General features: G+C 42.5%; 1 protein-coding gene across 1 annotated transcript in view; it reads left to right on the forward strand.

Annotated features, from left to right (window-relative positions):
- The first annotated feature begins 760 nt into the window (after window positions 1-760).
- LOC309661334 (uncharacterized protein) overlaps window positions 761-14568 on the forward strand; it is a 172412-nt gene continuing 158604 nt past the window's right edge. The window contains exon 1 of the mRNA XM_082463074.1: window positions 761-7935. Within this exon, the coding sequence (XP_082319200.1) occupies window positions 7814-7935 (122 nt within the window). The 5' untranslated portion in view covers window positions 761-7813. The remainder of the gene's footprint in view (window positions 7936-14568) is intronic.

The raw sequence follows: 14568 nt of genomic DNA on the forward strand, positions 1-14568 counted from the left end.
TGGCCTGCATGTGCATTGGCTGCTAAGGAGCCACACCTGCAGCTCTTTTTAGGAAGCTGCCCCAAAGCCTCCACTTCAGGAGAGCGGAAGTGTCCAGAAGTTTACACTGACCCTCTTCCTCCTGCGCCCAGTGGCATTTAACCAGTGACCGACTGATGCAGGAATATGACAGGCCAGCCCCCTTGCCTCCCATCTGGGTACCTCACTCATAACTTTCCGCTTGAAAGCTCCCCTGTTAGACTAGTCCAAGGCTGGGGTTTTGCCTGCAATTACGCGTCTCCTCCACTTCTTCCCTTTCTTCATTCTCCTTCTGCAAGTCCCTGTGCAGTTCTTCCTGAGGGCACTTTACATTTTTTTTTTTTTAATTTTTTTTTTACAATTTTTAAAGGTTACTTTCCATTTACAGCTAGTACAAAATATTGGCTATATTTCCCATGTTGTACATCCCTGAGCCTATGTTACACCCAATAGTTTGTACCCCTCACTCCCCACCCCTATATTGCACGCCCCACCCCCCATGGCCCCGCCACTGGTAACCACTAGTTTGTTCTCTGTATCTGTGAGTCTGCTTCTTTTATGTTATATTTGCTAGCTTGTTGTACTTTTTAGATTCCACATATAAGTGACATCATGCAGTATTTGTCTTTGTCTGACTTATTTTACCCAGCATAATGTCCTCCAAGTCCATTCACATTGCTGCAAATGGCAGAATTTCATTCTTTTTTACAGCTGAGCAGTATTCCATTTTATATATATATATATATATATATATATATATATATATATATACCACATCTTCTATATCCATTCATCTGTTGATGGACACTTAAGTGGTTTCCATGTCTTGGCAATTGTAAATAATGCTGCTGTGAACATTGGGGTGCATGTATCTTTTTGAATTAGTGTTTTTGTTTTTTTTCGGGTATATACCCAGGAGTGGAAACTGAGGGTACTTTCTTAATAAGTTATTTGCTCATGAATGTTTGTCTCAGATTCTGGGGAATACACACATTTTACACGGCTGATGGATAGAGGGTTTGATAAGACACTGTTCTTGGGAAACCTGAACACTCTCATGCCTTCTCTGTTAGAGTGAGGCAGAATAGAGGTCAGGTGGTCAATGGAACTAACTCAAATTGGGTCCAGCGGGCCTCTGGGCTCATCTGGTAATCATTTTCCAATTTCCTGACTGAATAATCAGGGTGGACATATTTAGCATCTGGCAGAAGACTCACACTGGTTCCCTAATCTGTGGAGTAAGAGCTATTGTAGTAGCAAAGACCAAGTGGAGGTCACCCAGGCCAAGATGGTAAATAAAAAATAATTCTGTCCCCCAACTCCTGTGTGAATTGGCAGCGATTAGCACCATCCTCGAAGACTTAATCAAACCAACATAGATGGGCAACCCCATTATATCCCCATTTAATACATCATTTTACTTCCTGCATAAACCAGATGAATCATGGCAGGTGACCGTGGACTTGCAGAAATGTAACCTAGTTGTACCCCAAAGGGGCTGCTATGCTGCATGTGGTACTTTTACTAGAACAGATTACCACGGCTTCTCATTTGTGGTATGCGGCTATTGAACAGGAAAATGTGTTCTTTTCAACACCTGTTATGAATGAGGATCAGAAACAGTTCGCCAGGGTGGATAACGGTATATTCACAGGCTTGCCCTGGGCCCAAGGGAACTCTCCTGCTCTGTCACAATGTAGCTTGAAGGGACCTTGATCTTCTGGTCATTCCACAAAAGATCACTTTGGTCCTCTATATTGGTGACGGCAGTTAATCATACATAAGCAGGAAATGGCAAGTACTTTGGATGCCCTGGGAAGACACGTTGTACTCCAGAGATTGAGAGAAACTCTACAAAGATTCAGGAGCCTGTCATTCCAGTAAAGGTTTTAAGGCTCCACCAGCTTGGGACATGCTAGGACTTTACTTCACAGCAAAAGAAGTGTGGCAATGGGCCCATGTTCGTGGAATTCCTTGGTCTTACCATGTTCTCTGCCATCCTGTAGCAGCTGGTTTGAAAGAATGGTGAAATGGCCTTTTGAAGACTCTGTTACAGCATGAGCTAGGTGGAAGTCCCTTTCAGGTTTGGGGCAAGGTCCTCCAGAAGGCTGTATAAGCTCTGAATCAGTGTCCAGTATATGTTGCTGTTTCTCCAATAGGCAGGATTCACAGGTCCAGGAATCAAGGAGTGGGAATGGGAGGAGTGGTGCCACTTACAATTATATCTAGTGACCCACTAGCAAAATCTTTGCCTCCTGTTTCTGCAACTTTATGCTCTGCTGGCCTAAAGTTCTTAGTTCCAGAGGGAGGAATGATTCCACCAGGAGACACAACAATGGTTCCACTGAACTGTAAGTTAAGACTGCTGCCCAGCCACTGTGGGCTCCTGATGCCTCGGAATCAACAGACAAAGAAGGGAGTTACTGTGCTGGCTGGGGTGATTGATCCTGATTACCAAGGGGAAATCGGACTACTATTCCACAGTGAAGGTGAGGAAGAGTGTGTCTGGGATACAGGAGATCCCTTAGGACATCTCTTAGTATTACCGTGCCTAGTGATTAAGGTCAATGGAAAAATACAACGACCCGACCCAGGCAGGACTACCAATAGCCCAGATCCTTCAGGAATGAAGGCTTGGGTCACCCCACCAGGTAAAGAACCATGATCAGCTGAGGTGCTTGCTGAAGGCAAAGGGGATACAGAATGGAGAGTGGAAGAAGGTAGTTCTAAATACCAGCTACAACCTTTGTTTTCTTTTCTCTCTTACTCCTTTGTTATGTCATATAAGATGTGTTGATTTTATATCACAGTATTTAAGTATTGTTAATTTTACATCATAGCATTTAAGTTATAGGATATCAAGGAAAGAGTAAACATCACTCAAGGACTTTACGTCTTCTTCTAGGGAAGAGATTTGTGTGTTTTTGGTTGTATGCCAGATAGTTGTATCATGTTGGGCAGAATTGTGATTTTGTTATTGTCTTTATTTGGAGATTAAGTATGGTTTAAGGAGACGTGTATGACTGCCAAGTTGACAAGGGGTAGACTTGTGATGGCTAATTTTATATGTCAACTTGACTGGCCATGGGGTGCCAGATTAAACATTATTTCTGGGTATCTCTGTAAGGGTGTTTCCAGATGAGATTAGCATTTGAATATACATATTTGAATATAAATATACATTATATATCCTACACGACACTAATATAGACACTATATAGAGTCTCTGGCAAGTTCTAATAGAAGAATCATAGGGTAGAACCCAAGTTTCTGGAGAAGCCATCTACAACTGAGTACTGTACACCATTCACAAAGCAGCTGCTGATCTGCTACTGGATCTGGTAGGTACTGGCCATCTAAACACAGGACATCAAATGACTACATGACCAGAGCTGCCCATCCTGAGTTGGCTGCTTTCAGACCCACTAGGTCGTAAGTTTAGGTGGGCCCAGCAACAATTCATTGTACAATGAAAGTGGTATATCCAGAATCAGGTGCCAGCAGGTCGTGAAGGCACATGTAATTCTGACAAATAGGCGGCTCAAATCCCCATGTCACCTACCCCCATGGCACCGATGCTTCTCCCTTAGTTTACACCTTCAGCTCCATAATTAACTGCTAGAAGAGGAAAAAATCCTGAGCTTGATTCACAGATAGGTCAGCTCAGTATGTTGGTTCAGTTAAGCCTATTCTTGGATGGCCCAGAAAGACAGTGGCGGAAAGAAATTCTTCCCGTGGGCAGGACTCCAGGCAGGGTAGCTTGTTATCCATTTTGTGTGGAGAGAAGAGTAGCCCAATGTAAGGATATATACAAACTCCCAGGTAGTAGAGATTGGTTTGCCTGTTTAGTCAGGGGTCTGAAAGCAGCAAGGTTGGAAGATTGAGGACACGGAGGTCGGGTGAGAGGCAGTTGGGTGGACTTAATGGGAGCGGGCACAAAGCAATCTTCCCATTGCCTGTTAATGCCCACCAGAGACCATCCAGTGGTAGAGCAGCAGGTGGATAGGATGATTCATCCAGGAGAAGCCAGCCATCCTTTGTCTTTGGCTACCCCGGTGTCTTGTCTTTGGCTACCAAAATGTGCCCATGAACTGGGTAGACGTGGTGGCAGAGACAAAAAGCATATGTTCTTCTAGCTACTGCTGCTGAATGTGCAACTTGTCAGCAGGAGAGACTCCTAATATGATATGATGCTGAGCCCCAAATGTAATGCTATCCCTCAAGGAAACCAACAAGCCTCTTAGTGGCAAGTTATTTACATTGGACACTTCGTGTCATGGAGAGGGCAGTGATTTGTCATGACTAGGATTTACATGTATTTCCAGGTATGGCTATTCTTTCCTGCCTGCGGTCCCTCAGCTTTTCTGCTATCCAGGGGCTCACAGAGTGAGTATCTGATTTATCGACATGAGATCTGGCATGACATTTCTTTGAACCAAGGGACCCACCTTACAGCAAAGGAGGTGTAGCAAAAGATAAATGACCATGGTACCCCATCCTACCACATACTACATCATCCATCACCCAGAAGCTGCAGCCTGCTAAAGCTTTGGTATCGTCTCTTATAGGTATAGCTAAGGCATCAGCTTTGAAATGATACCCTGTGAGTATGGGCCTCTGCCTTTCAGGATGCAGTATCTACTTTGTAATGGTTAATTTTATGTGTCAGTTTTCTAAGCCATGGTTCCAGATATTTAGTCAAACATTATTCTGAATTTTTTTGTGAGGTTGTTTTTGGATGAGATTAAAATTTAAATTAGTGGATTTTGAGTAAAGCAGATTGCTTTCCATAATACAGGTGGGCCTCATCCAGTCAGTTGAAGGCCTGGATAGAACAACTCAACTCTTTGAAAGGTTCCGGATCAATGGACTACTTTAGATCCATTCTGTCTGAGTGGCCATGTCCTTTTTTGGGTCACAGAGCCCTTTAAAAATCTGATGAAAGTGCAAGATGTTCGCACTAGTAAATTGTATATATGAACCATACATAGTTTATTTTGCAAATAAATTTAGGACAGATACTAAGGAAAATCCCTCATTAATCTGCCATGTTAAAACCCTTTTCTATATCTTCCTTCGTTAAAGGAAGATCTTGGTTTTGTTGTGGCAGCCAAAATATCCACAAGAAGTCAACAGATGGAATTAGTTAACAATGTAGTATCAAGCTTTGGACTAAGACATAAAGTTTCCCCCAAGCCATCCTATTGGGTCTTCCAGAAGACTGAGAGATTTAAAATGTACCAGAAATATTTTATTTGACTTTTTAAGTAGTCACTGAGAGCCCCAAACATCATTAGGTTTACCATCAACGGAATGCTTCCAGTGTGTTTAGTTTCAGAACTGTTTTCTTATCCAACATGTCCCTTCTTAAATGTCAATCAAGGAAGAAGTTCTTAAGCACCCAATATCTCAAGATATTCCATGATTTCTACTGTAATAGCCTCTTAATTTCCTTTTTATCATATTTGATGCTAACAGTTGTATTGCTGGTTGATTTACTTGTGTTTATTGACTGTTTCCCCATAAAATTTAAGCTCAATCCAAGCAAAGACCTTGTTTATCTTGCATATCACTGCACTTCTAGGGTATTATACAGAGCCACACGTAAGTTAGGGGCTAAGAAATATTTGTTAAACGAAGGAGTAGTACATTTGCAGAGTTCATGGTAAGACTCACGGTTAAATAATTATCTTGAAAGAGTACTTAGGAATGAGATCTGGGCCATTAACTGTGTTTGTAATAAATTCTTTTCTTGATGATGACGAAGACTGTTGTGATGATGAAGATGATAACATCAGCTGCCTTTCCTGCTGCTGTGGGGTAAACTGAAGTGGGTTGACCAGAAGAAATAGAAAGACACGCTGAAGCACAGCTTCAAACAGTATCCTTTAACCTCTGACTGCTGGGAGGACCAGCCACAGATAATCTTGTCTGGGGGCCAGGATCCCAAGGGAGCAAACAATGAGCAAAGTTAGTTCGTGAAGAAAGAAAAGCCAAGTCACTGGTGGCAACAGGAATTGCAGACAGTGGTCACAGTTGCTACCATTGGATGGCCTGATGTCTATTAGAGCTCAAAGCCCTGCTCTCCTCTCCCAGGCTTTCCAACTAGTCTTTACAATGGCCTTGGGAAGCAGCCCTTCCAAAGGGAAAGACCATATATCACTCTTACTCATTTCTAGCTCTAGTTTATCAAGAAAGACATATAGAGGCATTTATCGCAATTATTATTAATACCTTTTCCTCCATACTTTAACATTTATTTTATATAAGTTGAAAGTCTGTATCATGTAAACAGTTTTTTTCACCTGTCCAATATTATATAAGTCTCAGTTTATTATTTGTTGGCATGCTCATCTTAAGCATTAGGAACTATGCATTTTTCCTGCTATTTACAATTTTAAACAGAACAAAACCTCAAATTGAAAAAAAAAATTTCGACACGTTTGTGAAGTCCATCCTACACTTTTGTAAGCAAATAAACACCAATACCCTTATGAACACACATACAGAAAGAAAAGAAAAAAAGAAAGGAACTTGGCCTAGAACATCTTGCTCCGTTTCACTGTGACTCGATATTGTTTTCCTGGTCCACATCTAGGACTGGAAAGTGGTGGCTGATTGCATCCGAGGCTACGCTTGTGACTTTTATTTCCTGCTTCCACTAGAACCAAGATATCCAAAGAGCGTGTTTGGAAGGACTTGTGTTTTCATGATTTCTGGTCCAGTGTCTCAGTCACAGAGTATGGAGGAGTTTGGGTCCACTCCAAAGAGCAACTTCTTCTGAGGCAGAGAACCTCAGACCATGAGGTCCCATTTACACACAGTTATTTCCATGGGGTAGGTGGCAAGTTCTCAAGATAATCTTGTCTGTGAGATAGATACAAGTATTTCTAGGACATTTTTATAGCCGGCTCCGTACGGTAATTAGCCCCAGCACTGGAGTATTCTAGAAACTCCTAAGCCGTGGGCAATGATTAAATTCGGTGTGAAGGTAAGCGAGATGCTCTCCACTGTGTAGTTAAAAACAAAAAGTGGGCACAGAGAAAGCCCTTGATCTGCCCTTTCTTCACCCACTGCATTTTCATTTCCTCTTCCACTACCCCAGAGGTCTACTAATGGACCCTATCATCCCATATTTAAAAGAGCTTTAAATATCCACGCAGAGTACAAAATTGTAGTAGGAATTTGGGGGTTTGCTTTCCTTTCGGGTTTCGTGACTTACTAGGTTCAGCGTACTTCGTAATATATCCCCGAAACCACAGGATCCTGAAGGCAAATTCCCTTGGGGAGAGTGGCCCTGTGAGCTGATTAGCACAGTTTGCCTGCTTTGCACCTCCCTTCCGCTCAGGTATTCGGTGTTCAGACAGACGAGCTTGTGCTGGCTCCCCGGGTCCCTTGCTCCATTTTCATTCGAGCCAGTGATGCAAAGTCCCCAGCTTGGCCTGTCACAACTTGATAGCTCTGTAAACATTGAAATCTTTGTTGCCATAACAGCAGGAAAAATAATATGGGATCCTGCATATAAATATAGCGGAGGCCTTGGGGAATAGGAGCATTTCTAAATGACTTGAAGCTCTGTCATGGCATAATCTCTTATAAATAAATGTCACCGTCGTCACTGAATGCAGACTGGATTTTTGCCTGCCCGTGGTGCTCAGCCTTCTAGACAATAGTTATGCTAAGGGATTATCTTTTAACATAGTGCAGTTATCTCCTTTGTTTGTTTTCTTTTTTCATTATTCACGTAAGCCAAGGGAAATGAAAAGCATCTTATTTCAGGCAAAAGGGCCTGTGAATGATTAACTCTGGTTCCGTGCATTGGGACTGCATAGCAACCCCTTGGCTTACAACTAGAAAAAGGCTCAAGGCAGCAACAGCAGCCCAGGGACCTGAGACCAACACTCTCAAACGAAGGTGGTGAGGAACTGATTAAGCCTAAGCACTGTGTTTCTGAGGAGGAGTCTCTGTAGCTGGCTTATTTTAATTTTGCATTGGTTTTATTGCACTTTTCTTGGTGGAGATGTGTTTTGCTGACCTTCACTTTCACATGGGCTCTTGCTTTTGGAGTATACTGGAGGATCCAAGTGAAACTTGGCTATGCGTACGCCTTAATCTGGTTTATGCCACCATATTTTACATGTTTTCCCCCTTATACTGTCCAAAGCTGAGCTAACACGGGCTAAATTTTACATTAAAGAATGGAACTAACAGATAGCTTCATAACGACCTTGAGTTTTAATTTTAGCTCAATGAAAATTTTGTCGGTAAAATTTGGCTCTCTCGGAATTAGATATAGCACAAAGTGTTAGAAGAACGAAAGAGAAGCAAATGGTGTGATTACACGGTTCCAGTTAAAAGGACATGAGTGTGTTAAAGGCCCACATTGTGCAAATATAGAGATGAAATCAAAACCAATTCTGTATCTTTTTGTGGACATTTGGTGTTTAAACATTTATATAACAAGGTCTATTTTCATGGAAAACAAGACCCGAGTTAAAAGAGTCAGAAGAAAATGAAGTGTAAGCTGAGGACAGAAGAAACTTTGGAAAATTTAGGAAAATGTAGTATAGTTATAATAGAGCCAAAATATTTTGGACACTTAAATTTAGACTGCAAGTCAATCCAGATGTTTATTTATTAACGTTAATAATGTTTCCAGTCTTGTTATAGAATACGAAATCCCAGGGGTTCCACTTCTGAGTTTAAAGACAAATGCATGGTCTTCATTCTTTTCCAGCTCTGTTTTAATTTTAGAAGTTTTCTATAGCCATGATTTTCCTGTAAAAGTGTTTGCAAAATCTTGAGCAGCTCCTGATGCCTAGCAGAAAGTCTCAGTGAAACACGGGGTCTAGCAAAGCTTTCCCCTTTCTGCATTTGTCTTCTTGCTTCCATGGCAATAAAGGGAGAAACTTGGCATAAGAATATAATCTGTTCCCGCCTGTTTCTCATCTGAAGTCATAAACCTCTGCCATCCCACCCAAGACTAGAATTTTAGCTGGCATAAAACAGCTGTCTGCTTACAGGTTTATTCCGGTAGTAACCAAAGACAAAACCATTTTAATTGAAAGCTCTAGGCTGTTCTCAAAACCTTCACAATCTCTGGGTCATCCCCAAGAGGAAACCATTGAGGAAAAGGTACAAGTTCATCCTTTCTTATAGTTTTTGACACACTGTATGTTTATGAAGTTTGAGAACATTTTACCCTTCTAGTTTCTCTAGATTGAGTGCCATGGAGTAAAGGAGGCGGGGTTGGGAGGTAGGGTCACAAGGTCAAAAGCCCTAGGGCTCAGGCACACAAGCTAAGCCGGCTGCAGTCTAGGGGAGGGAGTGGTCTGTCAGAAAAGGCGTCTGCTGCTCAGCTGCCCCCGAAGTTACCATGTGGGAATGTGGAGAGTTTTGCCAGATATTCTGGTTTGTCAGCAGAAGTTCCCCAATCCTGATTTTTATATGAATTCTGCATAGTTTTGAATGTTGGCAATTTTTAATTTGAATTGAAGTCGAACATTGTGAAGGTCAATCAAAACATGGCTCTTGAACGCTTGGGGCCGCTAGTGTCCAACCCCCAGGCTTTGCGCCTGATTTACTATGGGTAGACCTTGCCTTTCGCAGCTTCTTAGGTTCTAAAGCCGTCAAGTGGCATAATAGTTACACATTTTACTTTTTATTCTAGGTAGTCTGACAGAAAGAAAAGAACACAAGTTTGGAGCCAGGGAGATACAGATTTTCCTAGTTCCAGATTTTACCAAATTGTGACCTGCAGCAGCTTAATGAATCTCTTGAAGCCTCTCTTGTAACCTGTGGAAATGAAAACCTGTTTTACAGGGTGTTTGAAGGAGTAAATATACAACTAGATGTAACATGCTTAGCCTGGTGCATTTAGGTGCTCTTCGCATGGGTGTTACTATTCTGATCATTACCAGTAGTTGATCCTCTTTGGACGCCACAGCACCTCCTTCCCAGTGAGCTTCTCTCAGGACAGGGAGAAGGGCCTCGCCGAAGATTTAATATGCTGTGCAATACAAAGAAATTGTATCAAGAGTCATTTCTAAGGCCTTAAAGGATTTTAGAACTAGAAGAAACCTTGACGAAACCAACAAACAGCTGGAAATTAATAGAAATATCAGTTTTATCCTAAACATCCATATTTTAAACCATACAAATGAATGCTGTTACTGAAATGCAGTTAAGAATATTTTATTTATAAAAAATAAAACGAAAGACCTTATCTGGAACCATATTGTAAAGTAAGAGAATGTAGGTTAACTTTTTTCCTCCCTATTTCTGCGGGATTATTTACTCGGAAATAAATGGATGAATGCCACTTATATCCTTCTTTTGTATCCGGGCACGTCTGCTATTAGGGAGATTTCTTCTCTCCTAACTCTAGGTCCATGATCTCTGGATGATGGTGGCAAGGGGTCACTCAGACAATTGGGGTGCACCGAAATGGAGTCTGAGAAGATAACTGATGTTTTCTTGCTTTCTGTTAAAAATTAGGTGCAAGTTAAAGTTTCAGCTTTTAAAGGAAGAGGGGTCCTTTCTTCCTCCTCCTGGACCAGCTGTAAGTAATAACAGAAAACAAAACAAAACAAAACGTTCAGTCTGACAAATAGTTCAGTGGTAAAAATAAAACAGGGTAGTCGTGTAAGATGGTTCAGTGTATCTGGTGTCTTTTACATGACTTATCCTCTTGCTTGATAAGAGCTCTTTGACAGCATGATAGGGAGTGCTGTGGCTGTGTGATGGAGTATTTGAAGTGCTCATCTATGAGCCATTGATATATTTACTGACAAAACTCTTTTATTCCTAAAATGTAATGGCATATGGTGCTGGTCCTGTAGGAGTCTCAAAGAATTTTGCTGACATCTAAGAGTTGTAGAGAGTAATAATAATATTGTCATCTACCATGAGATAGGAACTATGCTAGGTGCTTAATAGACATTGTGTAAAATCCTCATCACCTTTTTTTTTTTTTTTAATTTTATTTATTTATTTATTTATTTATTTATTTATGGCGTGTTGGGTCTTCATTTCTGTGCGAGGGCTTTCTCTAGTTGCGGCAAGTGGGGGCCACTCTTCATCGCGGTGCGCGGGCCTCTCACTATCGCGGCCTCCAGACGCGCAGGCTCAGTAGTTGTGGCTCACGGGCCCAGCTGCTCCGCGGCATGTGGGATCTTCCCAGACCAGGGCTCGAACCCGCGTCCCCTGCATTGGCAGGCAGACTCTCAACCACTGCACCACCAGGGAAGCCCCTCATCACCTAAATGTAGGTCTTTATCTCCATTTTATAGAGGGGTCAGTTGAGTCTCAGGCATATAGGGCTTCTCTTGGGTCACACAGATGGTTAGATGAGGCTAGGATTAAACCAGATTTGTTGCTCTAGGCCTCTCTACCCTGTACTTTCTCAAGTATTTAGGGAGTAACTTCCCCAAGTTGCAGAGAATGTAAATTACCTAGAAATCATCAGCAATGTCAGAACCCCCAGCCATCCAACAGCCAAGCTCAAAATAGAACAAGATTACCTGTCACATGACAGGCATAATTAGTTGAGATCCCTTGTTATTTCTTAAAGAGAGAGAGGTTCTCCCTCTTTTGCTCTCTGCATACGACATAGAAAGAAATTGATAAAAATAGGGGTGATAAGGAGTAGAATAATGAGAAATTGGGCCTGACTAATGCATCCAGAAACTAGGTCTGCCTCTTCCTTTCTCTCTGATAAACTCAGGCTCCTAAAGTAAATGAAGGGCTGGTAAGTTTGACCGTAGAGGATGTCAAGGGCTACAGGTGTCTGACGTTCCCTAGACAAGAAGAAGTGGTTGTGCCCTAAATGTTCTGTGAACCAGTTAGGTCTTTGGTAACTTTCTTTGCTTCCATTCTCGCTGGGGACCCCTTCCCCCCAACATGTTTTTCAACCCTGGTTCAGCCATCCCCACCGTCAGAAGACTATTAGATGAGTAATAAGCTAAAGGGCCATCCTGTGCAGAAAGAAGTCCTCACACATCCCAGGAGACGCATCTGCATGACAAAACAGAATGTAAGCTCTGAGCGTAGCCACCCCTCCACCCTTTCTTTCCCTTTGGCAAAGGGTAGTAGGTCGTTTACTCACATCAGAAAAATTAGTTTACGTTGGAACATCAGGATGGGACTCGGAAGGAGTGGGAAAAAACATGTGAAGTGCATTTCTTGGAAGAGAGGCAACAGGAGGGCAAAGCAAAATCACAGAAGGCCCATCTTAGCACTTACGTTAGTTCACATCTTCGTTGTGCCTATTGATGGCACTGTCTCAGGAATCACTTACATCAGTGGCTCTAGGTTCCCCAAGGTGTTCCTGAGTCTGAATCGCTGGGAGGATGGAGAGGCAGAGCTTTTTCATCTTACAAATGATCCACAGGTTGTTCTGATGCGCAACAGCAGACTTCGACCCTTTAGGTAACCCCCTCTAGGGTTCCGGGGTTTGTTTGTTTTTCTTTATCTATTCCAAATAAATATGCATGACTACAGCATATCAGTATATTTACACCAAGTACCCAGATCACCATAATGAAAGTACAGCAAAGGGATTCTCAAAAAAAAAAAAAAAAAAATCAAAATATACTTCCCTTCAAAACGCTGTGATTTATGAACTAGGTGTGATAAAATGGAGATAGACTCTTTAAAGAACACATGTAATTAGGGTCAAAACAATATTAGTACAGTCAGATTCCTGATCAGAATTCAGGAGTGAGGTTGGTTGAAAGTTCATTATGCTGATGTGTCTGGTTTGACCCTGGTGACTTTGCATCCAAGAGGTTAGGGATGCTGGCAGCACAGTTGCAAATAAGCGTGAAGGTTTTAGGAAAAATAAACATTTAAGGGAGAGGGAGAGAGCGAGGTGAGAGAGAGAGAGTCTCAGTAGGAACTGATGGAAAGTGAATATATCTCTGTTGAAAAGAAGAGCAAAGGTCAGAAGGAACCAGGAGTGAACCACCAATAAATATGGATACTCCTAAGTGTATATGATCTGAGAAGGACAGTTATGACCTAAGGCTGAGCAAGTGACCTTAAAGTAAAGGCAGAAAAGGACCCAACAATTCCAGGGAGTGGCAGGACCTGCAGCAGGGAGTGAGAATAGAAACCAGTGGGGATAGTGAGCCCCAAGGATCAGGGCTAGGAGAGTTTCCTGAGACAACAATGGTGGAAACACAGAGAGGTCTTGGAAGAGGCCAATGCTGTCAACCTCTGCCAGGCCAAGTCGCACGGAACCGTATACTTGCGACTTCGCGCATCTGGATATAGTTTGAATCCTAACAGTCCTTTTTATTGTAGTAAAAACAGTTGCACACTTGAAAGGGCTGTGCGTGCTAGATCCCAGTAGACAGGCTGGGTGTGGTGAATGGCCAGAGTGAAAGGAAAAAGTTCAGAGGCATGGTCTTTGGAAGAGAAAGTCACCCCTCTTAAATAGTTGTTGTCTGGTGGTTGCTGCAAGTTATGCAAGAGAAGGAGTATCTGGGTACCTAACTAAGAGGACCGTCTGTCGGAGGAGGCGACCTGCAGGCTAGACCAGCAGGTTCAAGAGCTCAGAGGACAGACCTGTGAGAAGATAAGAGGGCATGTCAGTGAAGCCGAGAGGAGGAGGCTGGAGAGATGGGGATAGTCCATAATGGAAGGCTGACGCCACTGAGAGCGAGGGCAGATTATGAACTGAAATCACGAAGAGGAGCATGAGGGAAAGGAATTTGGAGAGAGGAAAACTGAGTGTAGGGCTTTATGCCCAGAGGCACGTGAAAGGCTAATGAAAGACTCCTTCACAAGACAACTCAGGGAGATGCTGGCCCAGGCTGTGGTGGTGAGCTGCTCAGACGCCATTTTGACTTGAAGTGAAATGGCAGGTCTGGGGCCAAATGGGTAAAGATCCCTTGCTCACTCCCTCTAAAATCTCAGAGTGAAATATCAGCTTGGACCTAGGGAAGGAGGGAGCTGAGACTAAGTTAGAAGTCTACAAAGAGGAGCCTTTGGGGACATAAAAGAAAAGTAGTACAAGAGAGCCCCTTGTGGAACTTTCTGAATACTCAAGACTGTTGCCAAGTAGGGACTACTCTGCAACTCAGATTTCCTCACAAAATAGACTATGTGCACGTTAGTGATGTGCCTGTGTTGGACTGAGGCTAGGGTGGAGGAGGGGATAATACCAGAACGTGGTAGAAGGCCATAACCCAAGGGATGTAATTCCTGGAAGAGAAAATTTCCCCTTACTGACCATGAGATGACCATGCTAATTAACTCAGGTTTAGTGCAGAAGAACTGTAACAGAAAAGTCTTTTCTGTGGAGTTAAGGTATTGACAACAAGAATGTTGCTTTTTTTTTTTTAACGTCTTTATTGGAGTATAACTGCTTTACAATGGTGTGTTAGTTTCTGCTGTATAACAAAGTGAATCAGCTCTATGTATACATATATCCCCATATCCCCTCTCTCTTGCATCTCCCTCCCACCCTCCCTATCCCACCCCTCTAGGTGGTCACAAAACACCAAGCTGATCTCCCTGTGCTATGCGGCTGCTTCCCACTAGCTA

This window comes from Balaenoptera physalus (genome assembly GCF_965194825.1).
Source record: "Balaenoptera physalus genome assembly, chromosome: 5".
Classification (NCBI taxonomy): domain Eukaryota; kingdom Metazoa; phylum Chordata; class Mammalia; order Artiodactyla; family Balaenopteridae; genus Balaenoptera; species Balaenoptera physalus.